At 49.4% G+C, this 24,781-nt stretch overlaps 2 protein-coding genes across 4 annotated transcripts in view; one reads left to right on the forward strand and one right to left on the reverse strand.

Moving 5' to 3' along the window:
- LOC144799353 (uncharacterized protein KIAA1958-like) overlaps positions 1-9,332 on the forward strand; it is a 370,582-nt gene extending 361,250 nt beyond the window's left edge. For all 3 annotated transcript variants that reach the window (XM_078670612.1, XM_078670611.1, XM_078670613.1), the window contains one exon: positions 8,161-9,332. In XM_078670612.1, the coding sequence (XP_078526738.1) occupies positions 8,161-9,005 (845 nt within the window). In that variant the 3' untranslated portion in view covers positions 9,006-9,332. The remainder of the gene's footprint in view (positions 1-8,160) is intronic.
- PTBP1 (polypyrimidine tract binding protein 1) overlaps positions 1-24,781 on the reverse strand; it is a 450,657-nt gene that overhangs the window by 395,018 nt on the left and 30,858 nt on the right. The gene's annotated exons all lie outside the window — the stretch shown is intronic.

Raw genomic sequence — 24,781 nt, forward strand, 5'->3', positions numbered from 1 at the left:
CCACTCTGAAGCTCCACTCTGAAGCTCCACTCTGAAGCTCCACTCTGAAGCTCCACTCTGAAGCTCCACTCTGCACTCTGAAGCTCCACTCTGAAGCTCCACTCTGCACTCTGAAGCTCCACTCTGCACTCTGAAGCTCCACTCTGAAGCTCCACTCTGCACTCTGAAGCTCCACTCTGAATCTGCACTCTGAAGCTCCACTCTGCACTCTGAAGCTCCACTCTGAATCTGCACTCTGAAGCTCCACTCTGCACTCTGAAGCTCCACTCTGAATCTGCACTCTGAAGCTCCACTCTGCACTCTGAAGCTCCACTCTGAATCTGCACTCTGAAGCTCCACTCTGAATCTGCACTCTGAAGCTCCACTCTGAATCTGCACTCTGATGCTCCACTCTGAATCTGCACTCTGAAGCTCCACTCTGCACTCTGAATCTGCACTCTGAAGCTCCACTCTGCACTCTGAATCTGCACTCTGAAGCTCCACTCTGAAGCTCCACTCTGAAGCTCCACTCTGAAGCTCCACTCTGAAGCTCCACTCTGAAGCTCCACTCTGAAGCTCCACTCTGAAGCTCCACTCTGAAGCTCCACTCTGAAGCTCCACTCTGCACTCTGAATCTGCACTCTGAAGCTCCACTCTGCACTCTGAAGCTCCACTCTGCACTCTGAAGCTCCACTCTGCACTCTGAATCTGCACTCTGAAGCTCCACTCTGCACTCTGAAGCTCCACTCTGAATCTGCACTCTGAAGCTCCACTCTGCACTCTGAAGCTCCACTCTGCACTCTGAATCTGCACTCTGAAGCTCCACTCTGCACTCTGAAGCTCCACTCTGAATCTGCACTCTGAAGCTCCACTCTGCACTCTGAAGCTCCACTCTGCACTCTGAAGCTCCACTCTGAATCTGCACTCTGAAGCTCCACTCTGCACTCTGAAGCTCCACTCTGCACTCTGATGCTCCACTCTGAAGCTCCACTCTGAAGCTCCACTCTGAAGCTCCACTCTGAAGCTCCACTCTGAAGCTCCACTCTGAAGCTCCACTCTGATGCTCCACTCTGATGCTCCACTCTGATGCTCCACTCTGATGCTCCACTCTGAAGCTCCACTCTGAAGCTCCACTCTGAAGCTCCACTCTGCACTCTGAAGCTCCACTCTGAAGCTCCACTCTGCACTCTGAAGCTCCACTCTGCACTCTGAAGCTCCACTCTGAATCTGCACTCTGAAGCTCCACTCTGCACTCTGAAGCTCCACTCTGCACTCTGAAGCTCCACTCTGAATCTGCACTCTGAAGCTCCACTCTGCACTCTGAAGCTCCACTCTGAAGCTCCACTCTGAAGCTCCACTCTGAAGCTCCACTCTGAAGCTCCACTCTGAAGCTCCACTCTGAAGCTCCACTCTGCACTCTGAAGCTCCACTCTGAAGCTCCACTCTGAAGCTCCACTCTGAAGCTCCACTCTGAAGCTCCACTCTGAAGCTCCACTCTGAAGCTCCACTCTGAAGCTCCACTCTGCACTCTGAAGCTCCACTCTGCACTCTGAAGCTCCACTCTGCACTCTGAAGCTCCACTCTGCACTCTGAAGCTCCACTCTGAATCTGCACTCTGAAGCTCCACTCTGAAGCTCCACTCTGAAGCTCCACTCTGAAGCTCCACTCTGAAGCTCCACTCTGAAGCTCCACTCTGAAGCTCCACTCTGAAGCTCCACTCTGAAGCTCCACTCTGAAGCTCCACTCTGCACTCTGAAGCTCCACTCTGAAGCTCCACTCTGCACTCTGAAGCTCCACTCTGAAGCTCCACTCTGCACTCTGAAGCTCCACTCTGAAGCTCCACTCTGCACTCTGAAGCTCCACTCTGAAGCTCCACTCTGCACTCTGAAGCTCCACTCTGCACTCTGAAGCTCCACTCTGAAGCTCCACTCTGCACTCTGAAGCTCCACTCTGAATCTGCACTCTGAAGCTCCACTCTGCACTCTGAAGCTCCACTCTGCACTCTGAAGCTCCACTCTGAATCTGCACTCTGAAGCTCCACTCTGCACTCTGAAGCTCCACTCTGCACTCTGAAGCTCCACTCTGAAGCTCCACTCTGAAGCTCCACTCTGAATCTGCACTCTGAAGCTCCACTCTGCACTCTGAAGCTCCACTCTGCACTCTGAAGCTCCACTCTGAATCTGCACTCTGAAGCTCCACTCTGCACTCTGAAGCTCCACTCTGAAGCTCCACTCTGAAGCTCCACTCTGAAGCTCCACTCTGAAGCTCCACTCTGAAGCTCCACTCTGAAGCTCCACTCTGAAGCTGCACTCTGAAGCTGCACTCTGAAGCTGCACTCTGAAGCTCCACTCTGAAGCTCCACTCTGAAGCTCCACTCTGAAGCTCCACTCTGAAGCTCCACTCTGAAGCTCCACTCTGAAGCTCCACTCTGAAGCTCCACTCTGAAGCTCCACTCTGAAGCTCCACTCTGAATCTGCACTCTGAAGCTCCACTCTGAAGCTCCACGCTCCACTCTGAAGCTCCACTCTGAAGCTCCACTCTGAATCTGCACTCTGAAGCTCCACTCTGAAGCTCCACTCTGAATCTGCACTCTGAAGCTCCACTCTGCACTCTGAAGCTCCACTCTGAATCTGCACTCTGAAGCTCCACTCTGCACTCTGAAGCTCCACTCTGAATCTCCACTCTGAAGCTCCACTCTGAAGCTCCACTCTGAAGCTCCACTCTGAAGCTCCACTCTGAAGCTCCACTCTGCACTCTGAAGCTCCACTCTGAATCTCCACTCTGAATCTGCACTCTGAATCTGCACTCTGAAGCTCCACTCTGAAGCTCCACTCTGAAGCTCCACTCTGAAGCTCCACTCTGAAGCTCCACTCTGAAGCTCCACTCTGAAGCTCCACTCTGAAGCTCCACTCTGCACTCTGAAGCTCCACTCTGAAGCTCCACTCTGCACTCTGAAGCTCCACTCTGCACTCTGAAGCTCCACTCTGAAGCTCCACTCTGCACTCTGAAGCTCCACTCTGAATCTGCACTCTGAAGCTCCACTCTGCACTCTGAAGCTCCACTCTGAATCTGCACTCTGAAGCTCCACTCTGCACTCTGAAGCTCCACTCTGAATCTGCACTCTGATGCTCCACTCTGCACTCTGAAGCTCCACTCTGCACTCTGAAGCTCCACTCTGAATCTGCACTCTGAAGCTCCACTCTGCACTCTGAAGCTCCACTCTGCACTCTGATGCTCCACTCTGGAGCTCCACTCTGAAGCTCCACTCTGAAGCTCCACTCTGAAGCTCCACTCTGAAGCTCCACTCTGAAGCTCCACTCTGAAGCTCCACTCTGAAGCTCCACTCTGATGCTCCACTCTGCACTCTGAAGCTCCACTCTGCACTCTGAAGCTCCACTCTGAAGCTCCACTCTGCACTCTGAAGCTCCACTCTGCACTCTGAAGCTCCACTCTGAATCTGCACTCTGAAGCTCCACTCTGCACTCTGAAGCTCCACTCTGCACTCTGAAGCTCCACTCTGAATCTGCACTCTGAAGCTCCACTCTGAATCTGCACTCTGAAGCTCCACTCTGAATCTGCACTCTGAAGCTCCACTCTGCACTCTGAAGCTCCACTCTGAAGCTCCACTCTGAAGCTCCACTCTGAAGCTCCACTCTGAAGCTCCACTCTGAAGCTCCACTCTGAAGCTCCACTCTGAAGCTCCACTCTGCACTCTGAAGCTCCACTCTGAAGCCCCACTCTGAAGCTCCACTCTGAAGCTCCACTCTGAAGCTCCACTCTGAAGCTCCACTCTGAAGCTCCACTCTGAAGCTCCACTCTGAAGCTCCACTCTGCACTCTGAAGCTCCACTCTGAAGCTCCACTCTGAAGCTCCACTCTGCACTCTGAAGCTCCACTCTGCACTCTGAAGCTCCACTCTGCACTCTGAAGCTCCACTCTGCACTCTGAAGCTCCACTCTCCACTCTGAAGCTCCACTCTGAAGCTCCACTCTGAAGCTCCACTCTGAAGCTCCACTCTGAAGCTCCACTCTGCACTCTGAAGCTCCACTCTGCACTCTGAAGCTCCACTCTGCACTCTGAAGCTCCACTCTGCACTCTGAAGCTCCACTCTGCACTCTGAAGCTCCACTCTGCACTCTGAAGCTCCACTCTGAAGCTCCACTCTGCACTCTGAAGCTCCACTCTGAATCTGCACTCTGAAGCTCCACTCTGCACTCTGAAGCTCCACTCTGAATCTGCACTCTGAAGCTCCACTCTGCACTCTGAAGCTCCACTCTGAATCTGCACTCTGAAGCTCCACTCTGCACTCTGAAGCTCCACTCTGAAGCTGCACTCTGAAGCTCCACTCTGAAGCTCCACTCTGAAGCTGCACTCTGAAGCTCCACTCTGAAGCTCCACTCTGAAGCTCCACTCTGAAGCTCCACTCTGAAGCTCCACTCTGAATCTGCACTCTGAAGCTCCACTCTGAAGCTCCACTCTGAAGCTCCACTCTGAAGCTCCACTCTGCACTCTGAAGCTCCACTCTGCACTCTGAAGCTCCACTCTGAAGCTCCACTCTGCACTCTGAAGCTCCACTGAAGCTACACACCGCGCAGGGCAGCTCTGGATGCTGATGCGAGAGGCCAGCTGGGAGGCGCGCTGCTCGTCTTCCTGCTCGTGCTGACTCGGAGAGAAAACTTGTTTTCATTGGGAGAGCGGCCTTCAAAGACCCGGTCACTGCGCCTCTCCGAGTGTTTAGCTTGGGATAAAATGGGCGCAGTGTTGTGGTGATGACAGTAGAGCAAGGGAGGTGCCGGCAATGCCGGACCAGACTCGGGGGCGTTCCCGGCGTCGCGTGACGTCGGCAAAAGGCAAAGAATGTCAGGAACGCCCCCGTGTCTGGTCCGGCATTGACGGACAGGCCCCTCGTCCAATGGCAAGGCTCCGTTTACGGAGCCAGCCAATCAATGACGAGGGCCGACCCAAAGCACCCTACAGTTCTCAACAGGATTTCGCCTGCGCGAAAAGCTGCGCAGAGCGCAGCTTTCGCTAGGCAAAACCTAAAAAGAGGTTTACACATGGTGTGTCCCTGGAGACGGCAGAGCCTTGCTGCTAACTTCATACCATTTCAGACAAGGCCCTCCGTGCCCATGCATGATTGTTGTGTGTGCTGCAGTGAAAAATCAAAACTCACAGACATGCTGCGATAGGAACTACATGGCCATGTCTGAACTGCGGTGGCAGAGTGGGCAAAAGAACGTGATGGCTTAAATCCAGATCTTTTGACTGGGTGTGAGTGTTTGATTGATTCAGATGCTCCGTCCATCATCACCCCCTTTTGTACCGCTTTTGGCCGCCATAAGTGTGGCCGGGTATGCTCAGACGTGAGTCCCTTGGCCACTTTGCCACTGGATTCAAGCAAGCTGGGCTGAAGACGGCTGAAATGACAGAAACTGGTCCTGGGAAGCTTGTTTCCGGTCCAGGGAAGGCATGGCTTGGCAGTTCGGGCTGGACTGTTCCCATGAGGCACAGGGTAAGACTGATTTGCATATGGCCATGTCTGAACTGGGGTGGCAGAGTGGGCTAAAGAACGGTGATGGATTAAACCCAGATCTGTTGACTGGGTGTGAGTGTTTGATTGGTTCTGATGCTCCGTCCATCACCACCCCCTTTTGTACCGCAATAGGAACTACAAGCAGAGGTGCATGCTCCACCAATCCATGCAGGACGAGATTCCATCCCAACACTGAAGTGAGAGCATTGTGTGGCTTTGAACAAATACATTTCATATTATAAAACTAAGCACCCTTAAAATGCAGTAGTGTTATAGGCAATATCTAAGTAACCTGTATGTTAATTATTTGAGTGTGTAAAGAGTGAGTTCTCTAGTAGAATCTTTCAGAGATTCACATGCTTGAATCACTCCATGTCGTTCAGCTAGTAAATTCAGAAAGCAGTAGTGTATGAAATATAGCCCACAAAGACTGCAAAACATTCACTTTATTATCCGATTCACATTGTTTGAAAATCACTAAACTTCAACCAATCATTTTGCAGCACTTTGATCACCACTCACCTCAGAGGTTTGCATACTTCAGATTCACTATACACGAGTGAAGAACGGTTGTTTTTGTTGGACAGGGAATCCTCTGTAGGGAAGGAGGGTGGGTCGCATGTGAATCTATAAAATATCTTTCATAGATTCACCTGAATGAATCGAAATAGCAAGTGGTTAAACAATTCATACATAATCATTATTGAGGAGGGAAGGAAATGAATAAACCATTGGTTCACCTTGTTGGAAAGATGGCACAAGGCTGCCTGTGCCACTGACGCATCAATGTTTACTGGGTGAACGTGTGTCCGCTCTTCCACGTTGTTGCCCTACAAATGTCCTGTATCGACACACCAGTAAATAGAGCTGTAGAAGTGTAAACACTCCTTGTAGAGTGTGATTTCACTTTACCCTCACAAGGCCTTCCTGCATTGCAGTGACAACACACAACAGCGCAGAGACGCCGCGGCCTGCGCGGAGCGCGCTGCTTTGAGAGTGAGTGCCCTTTACGGGGAGTGCCGTAGGCTGCCAACAGTTAATCTGTTTTTGTAAACTTGATAGTTCTATAAAATATTAACCACCTTCTTATGCCAAGAGTGTGACGTGTTCTTCACTCTATACCATTCGGATATGAAAGAATGTCTTTAAAACCACAAGTTCATTTAGATAAAATTCTGATTCTATCTTACGAATGTACAGAGGGTTTGTCCTTAAAATAAGCTGTCAATCCCTAAACTGCAAGAATGTGAACCCTTGAAAGATACCAATACTGGAGAACTACAGTTACAGGGAAGTAACTTTTTCCTCACCTGTTGTTGTCCTCATGTTCTTTCTGATCCCTCACAGAAAATGACAAAACCCGCCACCCAGCAGGTTAATAATGTGGGCATACAACACAACACGTTGTCTTTAGTATAGGAACATGACTTTTCATTTAAGTCTGCCTTAAGTTGTCATAAAGTCTTCAGGAAAAAAGGCACATTTGTTTCCAGAGACAAAGTGCTGCACAAACGAGTACAGTGTCCTGTGGTGCTTCCATTGCCCCATGAGATCGCTTAGCGTTTGTACCGCCACCTCCCCTGCAGCCAGTACACTGTCCTCTGGTGCTACCACTGTCCCGTTAGACCGGTCAGTGGGGGTGCTTCCATTGCCCCATTAGATCGTTCAGCGTCTGTACCGCCACCTCCCCTACACGGAGTGCACTGTCCTGTGGTGGTTCCACTGCCCCATTAGATCAGTCAGTGGGGGTGCTACCACTGCCCCGTTAGATCGCTCAGCGTCTGTGCAGACACCTCCCCTACAGTCAGTATGTGAATGGACATGCAAGGAGCTATGAGAATTCAGCCAGTGCATTGTGCAGCAGAACACACGGTGAGTAGGTAGTAGGTTTGTGACTGTTCTCTGAAAAGAGAGTCCCACACCCAGTGACTAAAACTGTGCTCCAATGAAAGGTGCGCTCACATCTCACACCTATGAGCAAAGTTGTATTCCAGGAAATCGAACTTAAAACTGAGGGATACTGAGAGAAGCTCCAGGAAGTGGGGTCAGCTACATGTGAGAGAGGCTGTGCTCTTAGAACTAAAGATTGCACCCTGTGCGTGAAAGTCTGCTTCTGGGCACTAGACTTCCATCCGATGAGTGAGCCGATGCTCTCTGCCCCTGGCGCCCCTTCATGTTGTGTGCTCTCATCTGGTCCACGCTGTTTGTCTCTGTGCTTGCTGGGTGATCTAGAAGTAACCTGTAAGACTGGTTACTATTCAAGTGTGTAGAGTCTAAGTTACCTGTGGTACTCCTTGGGGCAGGGCTTCACAGCACTACAGTCTGACACAGTCATGCAAGGCACTTCACCTGCTAGATGTGCTGAAATAACATAAATGAATAGCTTAAAGACATCATTTTCAAACAGTTGTAACAAGAAGAAAACATTGAAAAGGGTACAGTGAAATGAAAAGTATGATAGGATCAGTATGTAATGCCCTTAGATAGTGGTTTGAAAGATAACTGGATTGCAAAGGGCATCTCCCTTAGAGGTTTGCATGTACCGCAGCCCCCCTCAGTCATCCTCCGACCAGAAGTCTCACCTGGTCTGAGAGGACATGGAGTGGATATATCACAGTCTACATGTTAAACCGTCCTCTTTGTCTTACAGAGCCTCCCAAGAGGACGGAAACTAAGAAAGCTGGAACCTTTGCTGATATAAAGCTGTTCCGTGATTGGCTGTCTATGAACTACCCGGAGGAGCAGCGCGAGGTGCAGGCCCTTCCCCCCCAACAGCTCGACAGGTACCTGAGCTCCTTCTACTTGAAGATACGCAAGATGAACGGCTTGGAGTTCTCGGCCAACTCCTTCCTCTTCTTCCAGACCAGCATTGAGCGCTACCTGCGCGAGCAACGATACGGGCACAGCATCGTGAGGGGCGCTCAGTTCTCCATGTCCCAGGAGGCCTTGAGGCACAAGTACCAACAACTTCTGCAGAAGGAGAGGGAGCGGGACTGGAGCATTGTGAAGAAGCTGACGGACAAAGACGTGGAGACCCTCCGGAGGAAGGGCCTTCTGAGTCGCCTCCACCCGGAGGGGCTCCTCAACCTTCTCTTTGTCAACAACATTCGGGGCTTTGGGGTCCGGCGGCAACTTCAGGGCACAGCCCTGAGTTGGGGACATATCAGCCTGAAAAGGATGCCGGACGGATCTGAATGCTTGGAATGGAAGGGAAGCCAAACTGGAGACCTGGGCCTTGAGGAGCCAGCACCGTGTGTCTACTCAAAGCCTGGGGACCCCGAAAACTGCCCTGTGCTCGATTACCAGGAGTACGCCAGGAGGAGGCCGCTAGACATGGCGTTTGATACGGCTCCCTTCTACCTGTCGCCAAAACCACTCTACTGCCTCTGGGACCAGACGTGGTACTGTAGAAAGCCGTTGGCCAAGGCCAAGCTTAGTAAAATAATGAAAACCATAATCCACCAAGTAAAGCAGTCCAACGCTAAGCTCAAGTAAGGGGTCACACGCGGTCTCTTCGGCCTGTGTGTCTCAGGGTGTGTATCTCATGGTGTGTGTCTCAGGGTGCATGTGCTAGGGTGTTGTCTCATAGTGTGTGTCTCAGGGTGTGCCTCTCAGGGTGTGCCTCTCAGCACCAGCACTTTCAGAAGCTTCTTGCTTGTGGTATTGGGTCTTCTTGACTCCATTGGCTTGGAGGGGTTATGTTGAACCGTATGTCTCTCAGAATTCAGTTTGATTCCCTGATGTGTCAAGAGTTATCCCTGAGTGTTGTTTTCTGGTGTTAGTGTAGTCAGAACCGTACTCCTGTTAAAGCCTGTGTCCAAGTGTTGTGTTGTTGAGCCACAAACCTGCCTTGTTCAGTCTGTTTCTTCTTTCATTTAGTGTTGTCCTTAAGTTTAGTATATTTTAGGTGTGATGTACATTTCTTGTTTGTCATAGCAGTTACACATGGGCTTTTCATTCTGGGCTCAACTTTGTGTCATGCTGGTGTTACTTGAGATTCATGTTGATTTCACGAGTAAGTCTGCTGCTGGGGGGTTATGCTTTCCTTCAAGTCCGTGCGACTGTCATGGCAAAAGCACTTTCAGTGAAAATTCAATGTTCGACGGACCGCCATGTGATGATGGACAGCTCAGAATTATTTTTGTTTTTCAGAAACAAACGTCCAAAGCAGGGGTTCTGGGAGACAAGTCTACATTTGTGCTGTTTGCCACTGGCCTTCATTTCATGGCAGTTCCGGAACAGTAAAAACACCTTCGGAAGGCTTGGTGTAGGACCGCAGCAGCAAGGGATAGCGTTGAGGCTGCGGCTGCTACGTCGGGGTCACTGGCAGGAGGTTTAGTGACTGTCCTGGCTGAGGTACATCTGGTGGACATCTCACTGTCTCCTTGTCTCTGAAAGCGGCAGGGAGTTGCGAGGTGCAGATCTTCTGTTACTATATAACAAAACAGTAGGAATAGGGTCTAAGGGGAAACCATATTTATAGACCCACCAGACAGTCTACACCCCCAAATACCATGTAGAGACAAACAACCTGACTGTCAGCGGTCTGTGGAGTAAGAGGACTATGTGTCTGAAATATCAGAAATGTGTCACTGTGTACAGGAAATGAATCCCATCAGCCCACCCCAATGGCGGAACATCATCATCTGGGATTTCTGTGGAAACTCATATGGATAGGGAGATACACTTAATGAAATAGTGTGTAAACCTCCACTTCTCCGAGACCACCAGCGATGGATCCAACCATAGAATGACAGGGAGGGAAGAAATGGTGTGGGATATTGAATTGCAGTGAAGAAAAATGTGTAAACAAAAGTGTATAAATTTAAAATTGGCTACTGTGACAGCAAAAAACAACTTTAATAGGAAGCAATCAAGGTGTCAATATTAAAACGAAGTGTATGACAGTTTGACAAAATAACTGTCAGAAATAGATGATAAAGTGGTCAACATGTTTCTGCCATTTGGTAGGGAAATTCCCTTCTGGCTTTCATCAGGACCTAATAATACACTACTGCAAAAATAAAAATAGTGCAAAGAAATAGAAGTATTTACACCAAAATGATACCGGGTATTATGTGGAGCGTGGAAGGTCTCCTACGTCTCTTTTTCCGGTTTCTATTGGACTCTTTCCCAATTATCCTTGGGAGTAAGCCCCACCTCTCCTGGCCACTGCTCGGGAAATGGAGGCCCCGCTCTCTCCGTCGGTACCTCTGGCCTCGTCCTTGGCTTTTTTTATTTTTGCAGTAGTGTATTATTAGGTCCCGATGAAAGCCAGAAGGGAATTTCCCTACCAAATGGCAGAAACATGTTGACCACTTTATCATCTATTTCTGACAGTTATTTTGTCAAACTGTCATACACTTCGTTTTAATATTGACACCTTGATTGCTTCCTATTAAAGTTGTTTTTTGCTGTCACAGTAGCCAATTTTAAATTTATACACTTTTGTTTACACATTTTTCTTCACTGCAATTCAATATCCCACACCATTTCTTCCCTCCCTGTCATTCTATGGTTGGATCCATCGCTGGTGGTCTCGGAGAAGTGGAGGTTTACACACTATTTCATTAAGTGTATCTCCCTATCCATATGAGTTTCCACAGAAATCCCAGATGATGATGTTCCGCCATTGGGGTGGGCTGATGGGATTCATTTCCTGTACACAGTGACACATTTCTGATATTTCAGACACATAGTCCTCTTACTCCACAGACCGCTGACAGTCAGGTTGTTTGTCGCTACATGATCTTCTGTTACTGCCAACATATGAAAGATCCCTCACGCCTTGTTTGACCAGGAGACTAGGGCCCAGCCAGGATTTGTGTTTGCATTTCTCTTACTTCAGGTATTTCAAGGCAAAGGCTGCCTTTCCTTAGTTTAGTCTGATTTCTGATTTCCAGACATTTTGTGTGTGTCTTCTTTATTTCAGAAGTCTGGTTTGTGTAGAGTTAGATGTGATTCTAGTATCAGCCGTCTTTCCTTAAGGGGGTTATGGCGTTTGCCTCCAGGGGTCAGCAGGTTAGGCTCCTTTGTTTTTCCTCCCTTTGGACACCTGTCTTTGGAAGATAGAAGGGCTGCTAGGTCTGTTTACTGCCTCAGAAGGGGTTCTGGGAGTCACTTTTATTTTTTGCCATAGTGGCTCCCTTAATGGAGTCAGAAGAGGAGTGGTTTTGGTGAAAAACTGCCAACCCAGGGGAAAGGTATACATTTTGCAGAGGCCCTGACTATTGTCTTTGTTGCATTTGATTCTTGTATTTTTTTTAGGTTCATCTTATTCTTTTCCTTTCAGGTGTTTCATTTTGGGACTTCGCCTTAGTATTGTATATTTCAGGGTAAAGTGAATTTGCTAGTTGTATGATGGGAATACCTGAGCATCAGGGTCTAGTCCTTAGTTTTGCCTATTTTAGAGTAACATCTTGTTTGTGTGTCGTGTTAGCATGGATTATTCCCGGGCTCGTTCCTTAGTATTGTTTATTTTAGGGTAAAGTGTTGTTCGTGTTTCGTGCACGAGTCGTTTATTTCAGGGTCTGGTCCTCAGTATTGTTTCTTTTATGGTAAAGTCTTGTTTGTGTGTCGTGAAAGTGTCAGCGTATAAGGGTGGTTTATTTCAGGGTCTGGTTCTTAGTACTGTATATTTTAGGGTACAGTCTTGTCTGTATATCATGTAAGCGGCACGTGTAAGGGTGGTTAACTTCATGGCCTAATCCAATCCTTGGCATTATTTATTTTGGGGTAAAGTCTTGTTTGTGTGTCGTGTAAGAGTCAACGTATGAGGGTGGTTTACTTCAGGGCTTGGTCCAAGTTATTGGTTATTTTGGGGTAAAGTCTTGTTCGTGTCAACGTATAACAATGGTTCATTTCAGGGTCTGGTTCTTAGTATTGTTTATTTTAGGGTTAAGTTTTGTTTGTGTGTCTTGTAAGTGTCAGCATATAAGAGTGGTTTGCTTCAGGGCCTAATCCATGGCATTATTTATTTTGGGGTAAAGTCTTGTTCGTGTGTCGTGTAAGAGTCAACGTATGAGGGTGGTTTACTTCAGGGCTTGGTCCAAGTTATTGTTTATTTTGGGGTAAAGTCTTGTTCGTGTACGTGTCAACGTATAACAATGGTTCATTTCAGGGTCTGGTTCTTAGTATTGTTTATTTTAGGGTTAAGTCTTGTTTGTGTGTCTTGTAAGTGTCAGCATATAAGAGTGGTTTGCTTCAGGGCCTAATCCTTGGCATCATTTGTTTTGGGGTAAAGTCGTATTTGTGTTTCGTGTAAGCTGCAGCGTGTAAGGGTGGTTTGCTACAGGGCCTGGTTCTTAGAATTGCTTCTTTTGGGGTAAAATCTTTTTCGTGTTTCCTGTAAACTCTTGTCTGTATGTCGTGTAAGGGGCAGCATGTTGGCGCGTGTTGTGTTTCATGGTCTATTCTTTGCTGTTCTTTATTTCAAGTGGTCTTGCCTAATCCTTTCAGGGGGTCACATCCCAGTTATGTGGGGGGTCGGTTTTAATGCCACTTTCGTCCATGGTTGTAGCATTTTAAGTATGATTTGAGTAAGGGTTATGTCTAGTTTATGTTTGTAGTAGGGACGGAATATACTTATTTTGCAAGATGTTCATGTGGTTCGTGTTGATTTCAGGGGGTTACGGTAAGATTATTGCTCTTTATTGTAGTAGTTAGAAAAGCGTCTTGTTTCTGTCACAGGGAAGTATTTGGTACTTTCAAGAGCAGTTCTTGCTTATATCTAGTGGGTAGGGTGAAGTCTTTGTTTCTGCGGTTAAGTATAAAAACTATTACATAATTCATGCCTGATTCTTGTTTCTTCCAGGAGTTAGACCTAAGTACTGTTTCTTTATGTGGGTAAGTCTAATTTTGCTGCCAGATCTTAATTTTTAAAGGATTTATTTCTGGGGTTAGCTGCGAGCCTTCTCTTTTTTTAGGGTTCAGTATTTATTTTTTAACTTGTTTGTCTGAGCTGTTAGGTTTAGGTATGGTATAGTTTATGGCTTCAGTCTTAGTTTTACAGAGCTCATGACTAGTTCCATTGCTACAGTGTCTAACCTCCTCTCTCAGACTATGGCTTGGAAAGTATGGTGTCTTTGGTAAGAGACCTTACAAGCACCTCCCATGACAGGGCAGAGGGGGGCCTTGTCTACCATCTTGTTCTTCTGCATGAATGATCTTGTTGCCTGAAAGTAAGCACCGCTCCTCGCCTCTGGCATGGATTGGAAACCAGGAGGGTCTCTGTCGATCTCTTGTTGAACAAGGAACTAGAACTCAAGCGTTCAAGACTTCATTCTGCACTGAATACGTCCTTTGAAAGACTGTCTCATTGGTGAGCGTGTAATCCATGAGTAAGTTTGGCTGATCCCATCGAGATCCCGGCCACCCTCTGTTCTGTCTCCGCGACCATGTCCAGCTCACAGCTCTCCTTCACTCATCTCTCGCAGCCGCCTACATTGGAGTTCTGCTAAACTGGGGGGCTGGTGGGGAGGCGGTTTAATACATTTGTACTTATTGTACTATCTTGAAAACACTGTCATAAAGCATGTGCTTTATAGAATTATTAAGTGTTATTTATTAATGTGGACCTTTTCTCCAAATAATTATTTTCCTGAATGTGCTCAAGGACCTGCTGCTGCTGTTTCATTGATCCATTGGTACAGATCCCTCCAGCGTGTGTCAGTCTGAGCTCTAAAGGGTTAAAGGATCCTCCTGTACCTCAAAGATAAGTGTGATTTGAAAGAGGCCTGTGTAAGACTGTCCTAGGTGAGTGTGAAGCTGCACCATGATTGGTTGTGGTACTGGTGACTGCGTGTGTCAGTCTCTTTCTGTGACTGGTTTAGAGCGAGGCAGGCAGCACCTTCTCACGGTCTGTGTTGGTATGTTCCGTCACTTCATGTCATGTTCTATCTGACAGAGAATCTTAGTTGTAGATTCCTTACCTGAGACATTCCCCAAGGCGTCAGTCTGGATCCGGCGATTTTTTTCTTCAGCAATACCCCTGCGTGTCGGTAGGTGTTGTTGGTGGACACCGCCTCCAACATTGGCACCGTAGTCGCCGGGGTGCCTTTGCGGAGCCTACTTACACACCACCCCTGTGCGCGGACATCAGTTCTTTTGTTTTCCACGCTAGCCTATCGCAGATCTGGAGAGAGCTACCCCTTAGCTGTTTTCTGGCTACTTTTTGTGACTTTTGTCGACGTCTATTTAGAGTCTTAGGCTCCTGGTGCATGAGGGATGTCCCAACGTAGGACCGGCTTCAAGCCCTGCAGTTCCTGTCACAAGATGATGTCTGTAACGGTTCCGCACCTCGTGTGCTTGTGGTGTTTGGAGCGCGACCACGACCCAAAGTCGTGCTCCGACTGCCGGGCCCTGCACCCAAACTCTTTGCGGGAGTGAGCCCAAAAGTTCTTAGAAGTTCGGCGGTCAGCTCCGCGTTGCTCCCGGTCTTGTTCGAGAGGAAGGTCACGATGCCGTTCGCTGAGCCCCCACTCCTCTTCACACTCCAAGTCGTCAAGGTCCTCGGGTAAGTTAAAGCACAAGAAGAAGGCAAAGAAGCACAACCGGTCTTCCCCTTCTCCGGGTCGGTCAGCTAACACGACGCTGGACTCGGAGCATCGTTGCTCAAAGGTTCCTGCTTCAGCAACGACTCTGCGCCTCCCACCCTTTCCGGGAGCTGGAGCGTCCCCAGCCCAAGTCAGACAGTTTTACGAGGCTTTACACCTCTTCTTTGGGCAGCCGACATCCCTGGCACGCCTTCGGGCCCGGCGGAACTGGTCAGGGGTCCTGGGCCTTCAATGCCGGCGGCTCCGGTGGGCCCATGCAGACCCAGGCCTGGATCCTGATCAACGCTGGTCGATCTCACTCAACCTGCCCCGGTGCCGATCCCGATTACGACGCCCTTGGCGCCAGCTGTGCCCCCGGCCAACTCCGTCCCCACCTCGAGTTGGACACTGAGCCGGACCAACATTGGCTGACGTCGGAACCGATACTGGAGGGTAATTTTGTTCCCCTGTTCATCCCTGGTGTTCCCTATCCACCAGAGGGTGAAGATGAGGCCAGGGAGGGGTCGCTGGATCCTTTAGCCGACCATCTGGAAGAATCAGACTGGTGAGAGGACCTGGGTGATGCCAGTGGTCTGGACACCTCTCCAGACACTAGTTTGCTTTCTCCCCTACTGTGGCTACGGAGGAAGGAGCATCCTATGCTGTGGTGGTGAGAAGGGCAGCCGAGGTCCTTGGCCTTGCGCTCCTTTTGGTGGCAGTCAGGACTAACCTCCTAACAGAGGTGCTTCTGCCTGCGGCTTCCTCCTTAGAACCCCTATTGCCATTCAGTGAAGCCCTTACTGATGTTGTCCTGGGAACTTGGTCCAAGCTCAGCACAGGGGCTCCTGTGGAGAGTACAATTGCCTGCTGCCACCGCCCGGCCCTGGGCGACCACGTGTTCTTGACCCAACACCCCCCCCCTGAGAGCATGGTGGTCCAAGCCTCTTCTTCTACGGGCGCGTTCCCTTCTGCTCCTCCAGATAGGGAATCCAAGAAGCTGGACCATCTTGGGAAGCAAATGTACTCTTCCTCCAGCTTGGCATTGCAGTTGGGGAATACCGCATGCCTCTTGGGCCGCTACTCCCATACCATCTGGGAAATGGTTGCGCAGGTGCTGCCTCAGTGCCCGGAGGAGGCCAGGTCATTCTATTATCCCAGGCAGTTGCGTATGGGAAAGACGCAGCCAATTTTGCCATTCGGTATGGACTGGATACCACTGACTCACTGGGCAGAACAATTGCCACATACGTCCAAACCTTTGGGCCTCACTGCGCCTTCCCGTCCACTCCAGTCTGCTTTTCATCCCTTTCGTGGATACGGAAGGGGCGCCCAACCACGTTGGGTCTGGTCCAGTCTAGCCAGCTCTTCACGTACGCTGCCCATCCTCTGCGTGGCCATGGACTTGGGACCCAGCGTCCTTGCGGGTCTGGGAGCCAGCGGGCGGGCCAGTCCACCATCTTCCCCCCGCCACTGCCTCCAAATCTTCCTAGTCTGATTTTCCAGGTCCATCTTCAGCCAGTAGGTGGCAAGATTCGCCATCACCTCCTCCACTGGCAGTCCATCACATTGGCCAGGTGGGTTCTGTAAATCGTCCAATGGGGCTGCTTCCTCCCCTTTGAGACTACCCCTTCCTCCATGCCACCGTCCATGTCGGAGGATCATTTAGCACTTCTCCGCCAGGAAGTCTCAGCTCATTTGGCCAAGGGAGCTATAGAGAGGGTCCCTGTGCCAGATGTAGGTTGTGGTTGTTATTCCTGCTACTTTCTGGTGCCCAAGAAGGACAAAGGCCTGCGTCCTATTCTAGTCCTTTGGGCCCTAAACCCCTTCCTCCAGAAGGAGAAGTTCAAAATGCTCACCTTGGCTCAGGTCCTGTCTGCCCTTGACCCCGGAGACTGGATGGTGGCGTTGTACTTGCAGGGTGCTTATTTCCACATTCCCGTCCTGTCAGCTCACAGACACTATCTATGGTTCACGGTGGTCCACAAGCACTTTCAGTTCACCGTGCTCCCCTTCGGCCTTGCTAGTGCCCCTCTGGTGTTCACAAAGATGATGGCGGTGGTCACAGCTCATCTGCGCAGATCAGGGGTTCCAGTCTTCCCCTATCTCGACGACTGGCTGTTGAAGGCGGGCTCACCCCAGGTTGTCGTCTCCCACCTCCAGACTACGGCGGACCTCCTGCATTTGTTTGGTTCACTATCAATATGCCTAAGTTACACCTGACTCCCTCTCAGATGCTCCCTTTCATCGGAGCGGTTCTGGACACAGTGCAGTTTCAGTCCTATCCTCCCAAACAGCCCAGGATATTCGGGCTATGATACCGATGTTTCAGCCTTTATCCCGAATTTCGGTGAGAATGACCCTGAGACTGATGGGCCTCATGGCCTTCTGCATCCTGTTGGTGGATCATGCCTGGTGTCATATACGGGCTCTGCAGTGGGACCTGAAGTTCCAGTGGGCGCAGCATCAGAAGAATCTCTCCGACTGTGTTCAGATCTCAGAGGGAACTGCACAACTGCAGTGGTGGTTAACGAACCAAGATTAGGTCAGGGGCAGATCCCTCTCCCTTCCAAAACCAGACCTCACGGTGGTTACTGATGCGTCACTTCTGGGATGGGGCGGCCACCTGGGGGAGGCAGAGATCAGAGGCCTCTGGCAGAGTCCGGTCTCCATATCAACCTGTCGGAGCTCCGAGCGATTCGCTTGGCACTGAAGGCATTCCTTCCCTCCCTCAAGGGGAAGGCAGTGCAGCTGTTCACGGACAACACCACCACCATGTGGTACTGCAACAAGCAAGTCAGGTGGGGTCGTGGACCCTTTGTCAAGAGGCTCGTCGCCTTTGGACATGGCTGGAACATCAGGGCATGACCCTGGTGGTTCAACACCTGCCAGTTTCTCTGAATGCCAGGGCGGAAGAACTCAGCCGTCCGTGTTTGGTCGATCACGAATGGCGTCTTCATCCGGAGGTGGTGCAAGGTCTCTTGCTGTGGTGGGGAGAGCCTTGGTTAGATCAGTTCACCACCGACGAGAACCCGCTATGTCAGCAGTATTGCGCGTTGGTGTTTCCGAGGCGGCACTCGCTCTGCGACACTTTTCATCGGAAGTGGAACTGCGTCCTCCGGTACGCCTTTATGTCTGTACCACTTCTGCCCAGAGTGCTGAAAAGATCAAGCGCAACTGGGCCAAGTTATCTTGTGCTCCGGACTGGGCACAAAGAGTCTGGTACCCCGGGCTCTTGAGCATGGCCATCGATCCTCCGATCAGACTGCCCCTCTGGGAGGATCTTCTGTAGAAGCAGCTGGGGACGATCCTCCACCCGAACCTGTCCAGCCTCCACCTCCTTGTGTGGACATTGAACTGCGAGAGTTGACAGCTTTCGACCTTCCGCCAGAAGTTTGTGATGTCATCTTGTTAGCCAGACGTCCCTCCACTAAATCGGTATACTCCTGTAGATGGAACAAGTTTGTGGAGTGATGCACAGCAAAGGCTGTTTACCCCCTTTCTGCTCCTCTTTCAGAGGTCCTGTTGTACATACTTACTTTGGCCCAACAGGGCTCTGCTCTGGGCACTCTCAAAGGTTATCTTACAGATATCTCTGCCAGATTAGTCCTCCTTGTACAAGCCTCCTATTGTTAACAGATTCTGTAAGGGCATTACTCATCGGTTTCCTCCATCTCCCTTCATAATGCCCCAGTGGGATTTGAATCTTGTTCTCACATTTCTTATGTGTGCTCCCTGTAGCCTCTTCATAACTGTTCTCTTAGGCTTCTCACACTGAATACTGCCTTCCTTGTTGCCATCACCTCTGAGCTTCAATCTCCATCTTCCAAGCCCCCTTTCTTCTTCTCACATCTGGACAAAGTGGTGCTTAAAACGTGGCCTTCGTTCTGGCCTAAAGTGGTTTCACCCTTTCCTGTCGGACAATCCATCACGTTGGCTACCTTTCCCACCTCACACCCTTCCAAGGAGGAGGAGAGACTCCACCGTCTGGACCTTAAACGTGCGCTGTCCTTCTACCTTGACCGCACCAAATACTTCTTGGTGGATGATCAACTCTGTGTTGGCTATCTGGGTGCCAGGAAAGGCCGGGTTATTAAAAAACGTACCATCTCTCGATGGATTGTCCTTTGTATTAAGATCTGCTACGCTTTAGCGAAGAAGGATCCTCCAGTGGGACTGCGTGCTCACTCCACTAGAGCTATGGCAGGAACCACTGGATTGGCACGCGGAGTCCCACTCCTTGACATTTGCCAGACGGCAACGTGGGGATCCCTGCACACGTTTACCAGACATTACTGCCTAGACGGCCAAGTCCAGAGGGACGGCTATTTTGCCTGTTTGGTCCTCCAGGATTTTTTGGTGTGAACTTGGTTCACAGACCCTCCTCCGGGGGTGGTATTGCTGAGGTATCTATTCTAAGGTAAGGAATATACAACTAACAGTCTCTTTCAGATGAACAAGTTACTTACCTTCAGCAACGAAGCATCTGGTAGCGACATATGTTAGTTGTAGATTCCTTACTACCCCACCCATCCTCACCGTTCTGCAAATTGATTTCTAGGGTTAAGGAAATCCTTTCAGCGCCCTAGTTTTGTGCACCAGTGGTCAATGTTTTTCATGGCTCTGCGCTTCTGGTGTGGAAAGTCATGTCAGAACTGACGTCAGCGCGCAGGAGTGTTGTCTAAGTATGCACAGCAACGTCATCCCAGCAACCACGACACCGACGACAGACGCGGAGTTGATCGACACCACCTACCGACGCCAGGAGTATTGCTGAAGAAAAAATCTCCGGATCCAGGCTGACACCTGGGGGAAATTCTAAGGTAAGAAATCTACAACTAACATATGTCTCTACCAGATACATCGTTACCGAAGGTAAGTAACTTGTTTGTCATGACAGGTACATTGGCATGACTCCATACCTCACATCTAAATACTCCTCTCATATTTTAAGGCACTGCCAGTACCTCAGTGGTAATTGCAGACAAGGCAACACAACAACCCTGAGGGCGACTTCCAACGTTGAGGCCAAAGGTGAAAGTCCCTTTGTGTCCTTGAGGCACTTGACTGTGGTCACCTCTGGAGAGTCAGGAACTTTGAAGGCTGATACACACACCAGGACTTACCACTACACATCAGCCATCTCTCAGACCTCTGATTCTACCACTCTCTTGTCCAAATGTCAGTAGGATCGCTATTGACCACTGGCTGCTCAGGGATGGCGGCAGTGATGGGTCCACTCCTGACCACAGTCATCACCCTGCCGAAGACTTGTTTGAGTTCAAGACGCCGGGTTGCATCGACTCCAGTTATGGTTTATAGTGGGGTGTCTGTCATGCACTTCATATCCAGAGCTGGTCTGTATCAACAGCCGTTCTTCCACCGCGCACTTGACTTGAAGTGGGTGCTTGATATAGAAACACCTGTCTGCATCGACTGGTGATGATTGACATATTTTTCCACTGCATGCTTGATTTCATGTGACCTCTTGATGAAGACTGAATACAGTGTTGACGCATTAGACCTCGAGGTCTGATGAGGCCACCAGATGAAATTGGCTTGAACCTGATTGTCAAGGTCACCATAGGTGCTGCCAATTACCAATCCACCATCCACCGAATGACCAGAGAAGAAACACCCCAAGCAGAACAATTCACCAAACCACCACAGAAGAAACATCCCAAGCAGATCAATCCACAATCCACCAAACCACCAGAGAAGAAACATCCCAAACAGAACAGTCCACCGAACCACCGGAGAAGAAACACCCCAAGCAGAACAATACACCGAACCACCAGAGAAGAAACATCCCAAGCAGATCAATCCACAATCCACCGAACCACCAGAGAAGAAACACCCCAAGCAGAACAATACACCGAACCACCAGAGAAGAAACATCCCAAGCAGATGAATCCACAATCCACTGAACCACCAGAGAAGAAACATCCCAAGCAGATCAATCCACAATCCACCGAACCACCAGAGAAGAAACATCCCAAGCAGATCAATCCACAATCCACCGATCGACCAGAAAAGAAACATCCCAAGCAGATCAATCCACAATCCACCGATCGACCAGAAAAGAAACATCCCAAGCAGATCAATCCACAATCCACTGAACCACCAGAGAAGAAACATCCCAAGCAGATCAATCCACAATCCACCGAACCACCAGAGAAGAAACATCCCAAACAGAACAATCCACGTACCACCAGAGAACATCCCAAACAGAACAATCCACCATCTACCATACCTCCAGAGAATAAACATCCCAAACAGAACAATCCACAATCCACCGAACGACCAGAGAAGAAACATCCCAAACACAACTATCCACAATCCACTGAACCACCACAGAAGAAACATCCCAAGCAGATCAATCCACCGAACCACCAGAGAAGAAACATCCCAAGCAGATCAATCCACAATCCACTGATCCACCAGAGAAGAAACATCCCAAACAAAACAATCCACAATCCACCGTACCACCAGAGAAGAAACATCCCAAACAGAACAATCCACCATCCACCGTACCACCAGAGAAGAAACATACCAAACAGAACAATCCACAATCCACCTAACCACCAGAGAAGAAACATCCCAAGCAGATCAATCCACAATCCACCGAACCACCAGAGAAGAAACCTCCCAAACAGAACAAACCACCGTCCACCGTACCACCAGAGAAGAAACATCCCAAACAGAACAATCCACCATCCACCATACCACCAGAGAAGAAACATCCCAAACAGAACAATCCACCATACCACCAGAGAAGAAACATCCCAAACAGAACAATCCAAAATCCACCTAACCACCAGAGAAGAAACATACCACGCATATCAATCCACAATCCACCGAACCACCAGAGAAGAAACATCCCAAACAGAACAATCCACCATCCACCGTTCCACCAGAGAAGAAACATCCCAAACAGAACAATCCACAATCCACCTAACCACCAGAGAAGAAACATCCCAAGCAGATCAATCCACAATCCACCGAACCACCAGAGAAGAAACATCCCAAACAGAACAATCCACCATCCACCATACCACCAGAGAGGAAACATCCCAAACAGAACAATCCACCATCCACCATACCACCAGAGAAGAAACATCCCAAACAGAACAATCCACCATCCACCATACCACCAGAGAAGAAACATCCCAAACAGAACAATCCACCTAACCACCAGAGAAGAAACATCCCAAGCATATCAATCCACAATCCACCGAACCACCAGAGAAGAAACATCCCAAACAGAACAATCCACCATCCACCTAACCACCAGAGAAGAAACATCCCAAGCATATCCATCAACAATCCACCGAACCACCAGAGAAGAAACATCCCAAACAGAACAATCCACAATCCACCAAACGATCAGAGAAGAAACATCCCAAACAGAACAATCCACAGAACCACCTGAGAAGAAACATCCCAAATAGAACAATCCACAATCCACCTAACCACCAGAGAAGAAGCATCCCAAGCAGATCAATCCACAATCCACCGAACCACCAGAGAAGAAACATCCCAAACAGAAAGGAGAAGCTAAGAACAAGGCTGCATAGAAAATAAGAGAAAGAGCAACTGAAACCACAGGTAAGTCGGGATTGGGAAAGAGAGTGTCAAGGAAACAGAGAGTGAGATTTCCTGAAGACAAGAGTGGAAATGGAGAAAAGAGTTACAGAGACAAACACAGCACGGAATGGAGTGGAACAATATGAACGAGAAATAGGATGAACCACAGAACCAAAGGGATGGAAGAGCGCAAGAGGACAGAGAAGACAGGGGAGAAAGCGAAGGGTGGAGGCTTGGGGAACATGAGGTGGTGGGTCTCAAAGAAATCCAGAAAACTGCATACATGCAGCATAATGGATTCCAAGAATATTAAACAGAAGTATCACAGGTTTTACTCCTCAGACAGGAGATTCGTGGAGAGGAAGACGTTGAAATCACAAGCAAGAACGAAGGGCTGGATTTAGAGTTTGGTGGACAGATTACTCCATCACCAGCGTGTTGTAAGTTGAGCGGATTGTCAGTTTTTTGTTGGCAGTGCCCGTTTTGCCTCGGTTGATGGTAAGCTTACTCCACCTACCTGAGGGAGGACTGGCAGAGCGGTAAGTGCCTCGGACCGCACTCCCTATTGAGGGTGGGTGGTTTCATGTCTTTTTTTCTGTCTTATCCGCTAGCGGAAACATGGTGGTGACAAACAGAAAAATTCAAATATTGAGTCCCACACCCAGGGGAAAAAGTCACTGGCTATATTGGTAATTAGTTATATTTTTTCAAACACAAACTTTTACTTTGGGAGTTTGTTTTTGTAAAATAAAAAGTCTGGTGAATGGCCACAGATTCCGATGGCAGCATTTCACCGAACTTTAGATCAGGCCGGTTATTTTGAAGGTACATCGATGGCGGCGCTGGCAGTGAGCTCTAAGGAGTGCTGTACTCTGTCTATCAGGATTATTAACATTATGCCCTTCACCACCCTGACAGACTGAGTAAATACCGCCAGGTTCTAAACGAGGCACTAAAAGTCCTTGTAAAGCCTGAGTAGGTGTCATGGTGCTCTGCTGTGCAAATGGACTATTACCTTTTAAGGATACGTGAAGCACAGAGGAAATGGTCCTTTCTAAGCAGAGACGAGAATACCGCAGAAAGGAGTGCTGCTGCTGTCAATCTACGCAAGGAGTGCTGCCAGGGGTGTAATGGAGGCCTGGGGAGAGGGGGCGGGGTTACAACACCATCCATCTCAAACAGGGCCATCCTGGGCTGGCCAGCTGCAAATAAATAAAGCACTCAGAGGTATTAAGTCAGTTAAGGAATGGGTACGGCGGGCACCCTCACTATGCAGGTGTGCCCCTGAGATTTTGCTACTCCACTGAGTGCCGCTGCTGTGAATGTACTCAAAATTGCTGCTGTCGAGTGCACACCAGGAGCGCTGCTGCTGTCCGTATATGCAAGGAGTGCCACTGCTGTGAATGTACTCAGAATTGCTGCTGTGAGTCTACACCAGGAGCACTGCTGCTGTCCGTGTATGCAAGGAGTGCCACTGCTGTGAATGTACTCAGAATTGCTGCTGTTGAGTCTACGCCAGGAGCGCTGCTGCTGTCCGTGTATGCAAGGAGTGCCACTGCTGTGAATGTACTCAGAATCGCTGCTGTTGTAGAGTCTACAACAGGAACGATGCTGCTGTCAGTGTACCCAAGGAGTGCCGCTGCTGTGAATCTGCTCAGAATGGCTGATGTTGTCGAGTCCACTCCAGGAGCAATGCTGCTTTGTGTACGCAAGGAATGTCGCTGCTGTGAATGTGCTCAGAATTGCTGCTGTTGTAGAGTCTAAACGAGTAGCGCTGCTGTCGTCAGTGTACACAAGGAGTGACGCTCCTGTGAATGTACTCGGAATTGCTGCTGTTGTTTAGTTCACACCAGGAGCACTGGTGCCGTCAGTGTACGCCAGGAGTGCAGCTCTTGTGAATGTAATCAGAATTGCTGCTGTTGTCGAGTCTATGCCAGGAGCGATGTTGCTGTCAGTGTACACAAGGAGTGCCACTCCTGTAAATGTACTCAGAATTGCTGCTGTTGTCGAGTCTACGCCAGGAGCGAGTGCAACCGCATTTTACACTGTGTGCAGTGAGTGCTCTAGCCATGGCTGGTCTCTCGGTTCCTTCTATCCACAGTACGAGATCTGAGTGAAGTTGGACACACCCTGTCCAGTTCCTGCATGAGATGG

Source organism: Lissotriton helveticus, chromosome 12, assembly GCF_964261635.1.
Source record: "Lissotriton helveticus chromosome 12, aLisHel1.1, whole genome shotgun sequence".
NCBI classification, from domain to species: Eukaryota; Metazoa; Chordata; class Amphibia; order Caudata; family Salamandridae; genus Lissotriton; species Lissotriton helveticus.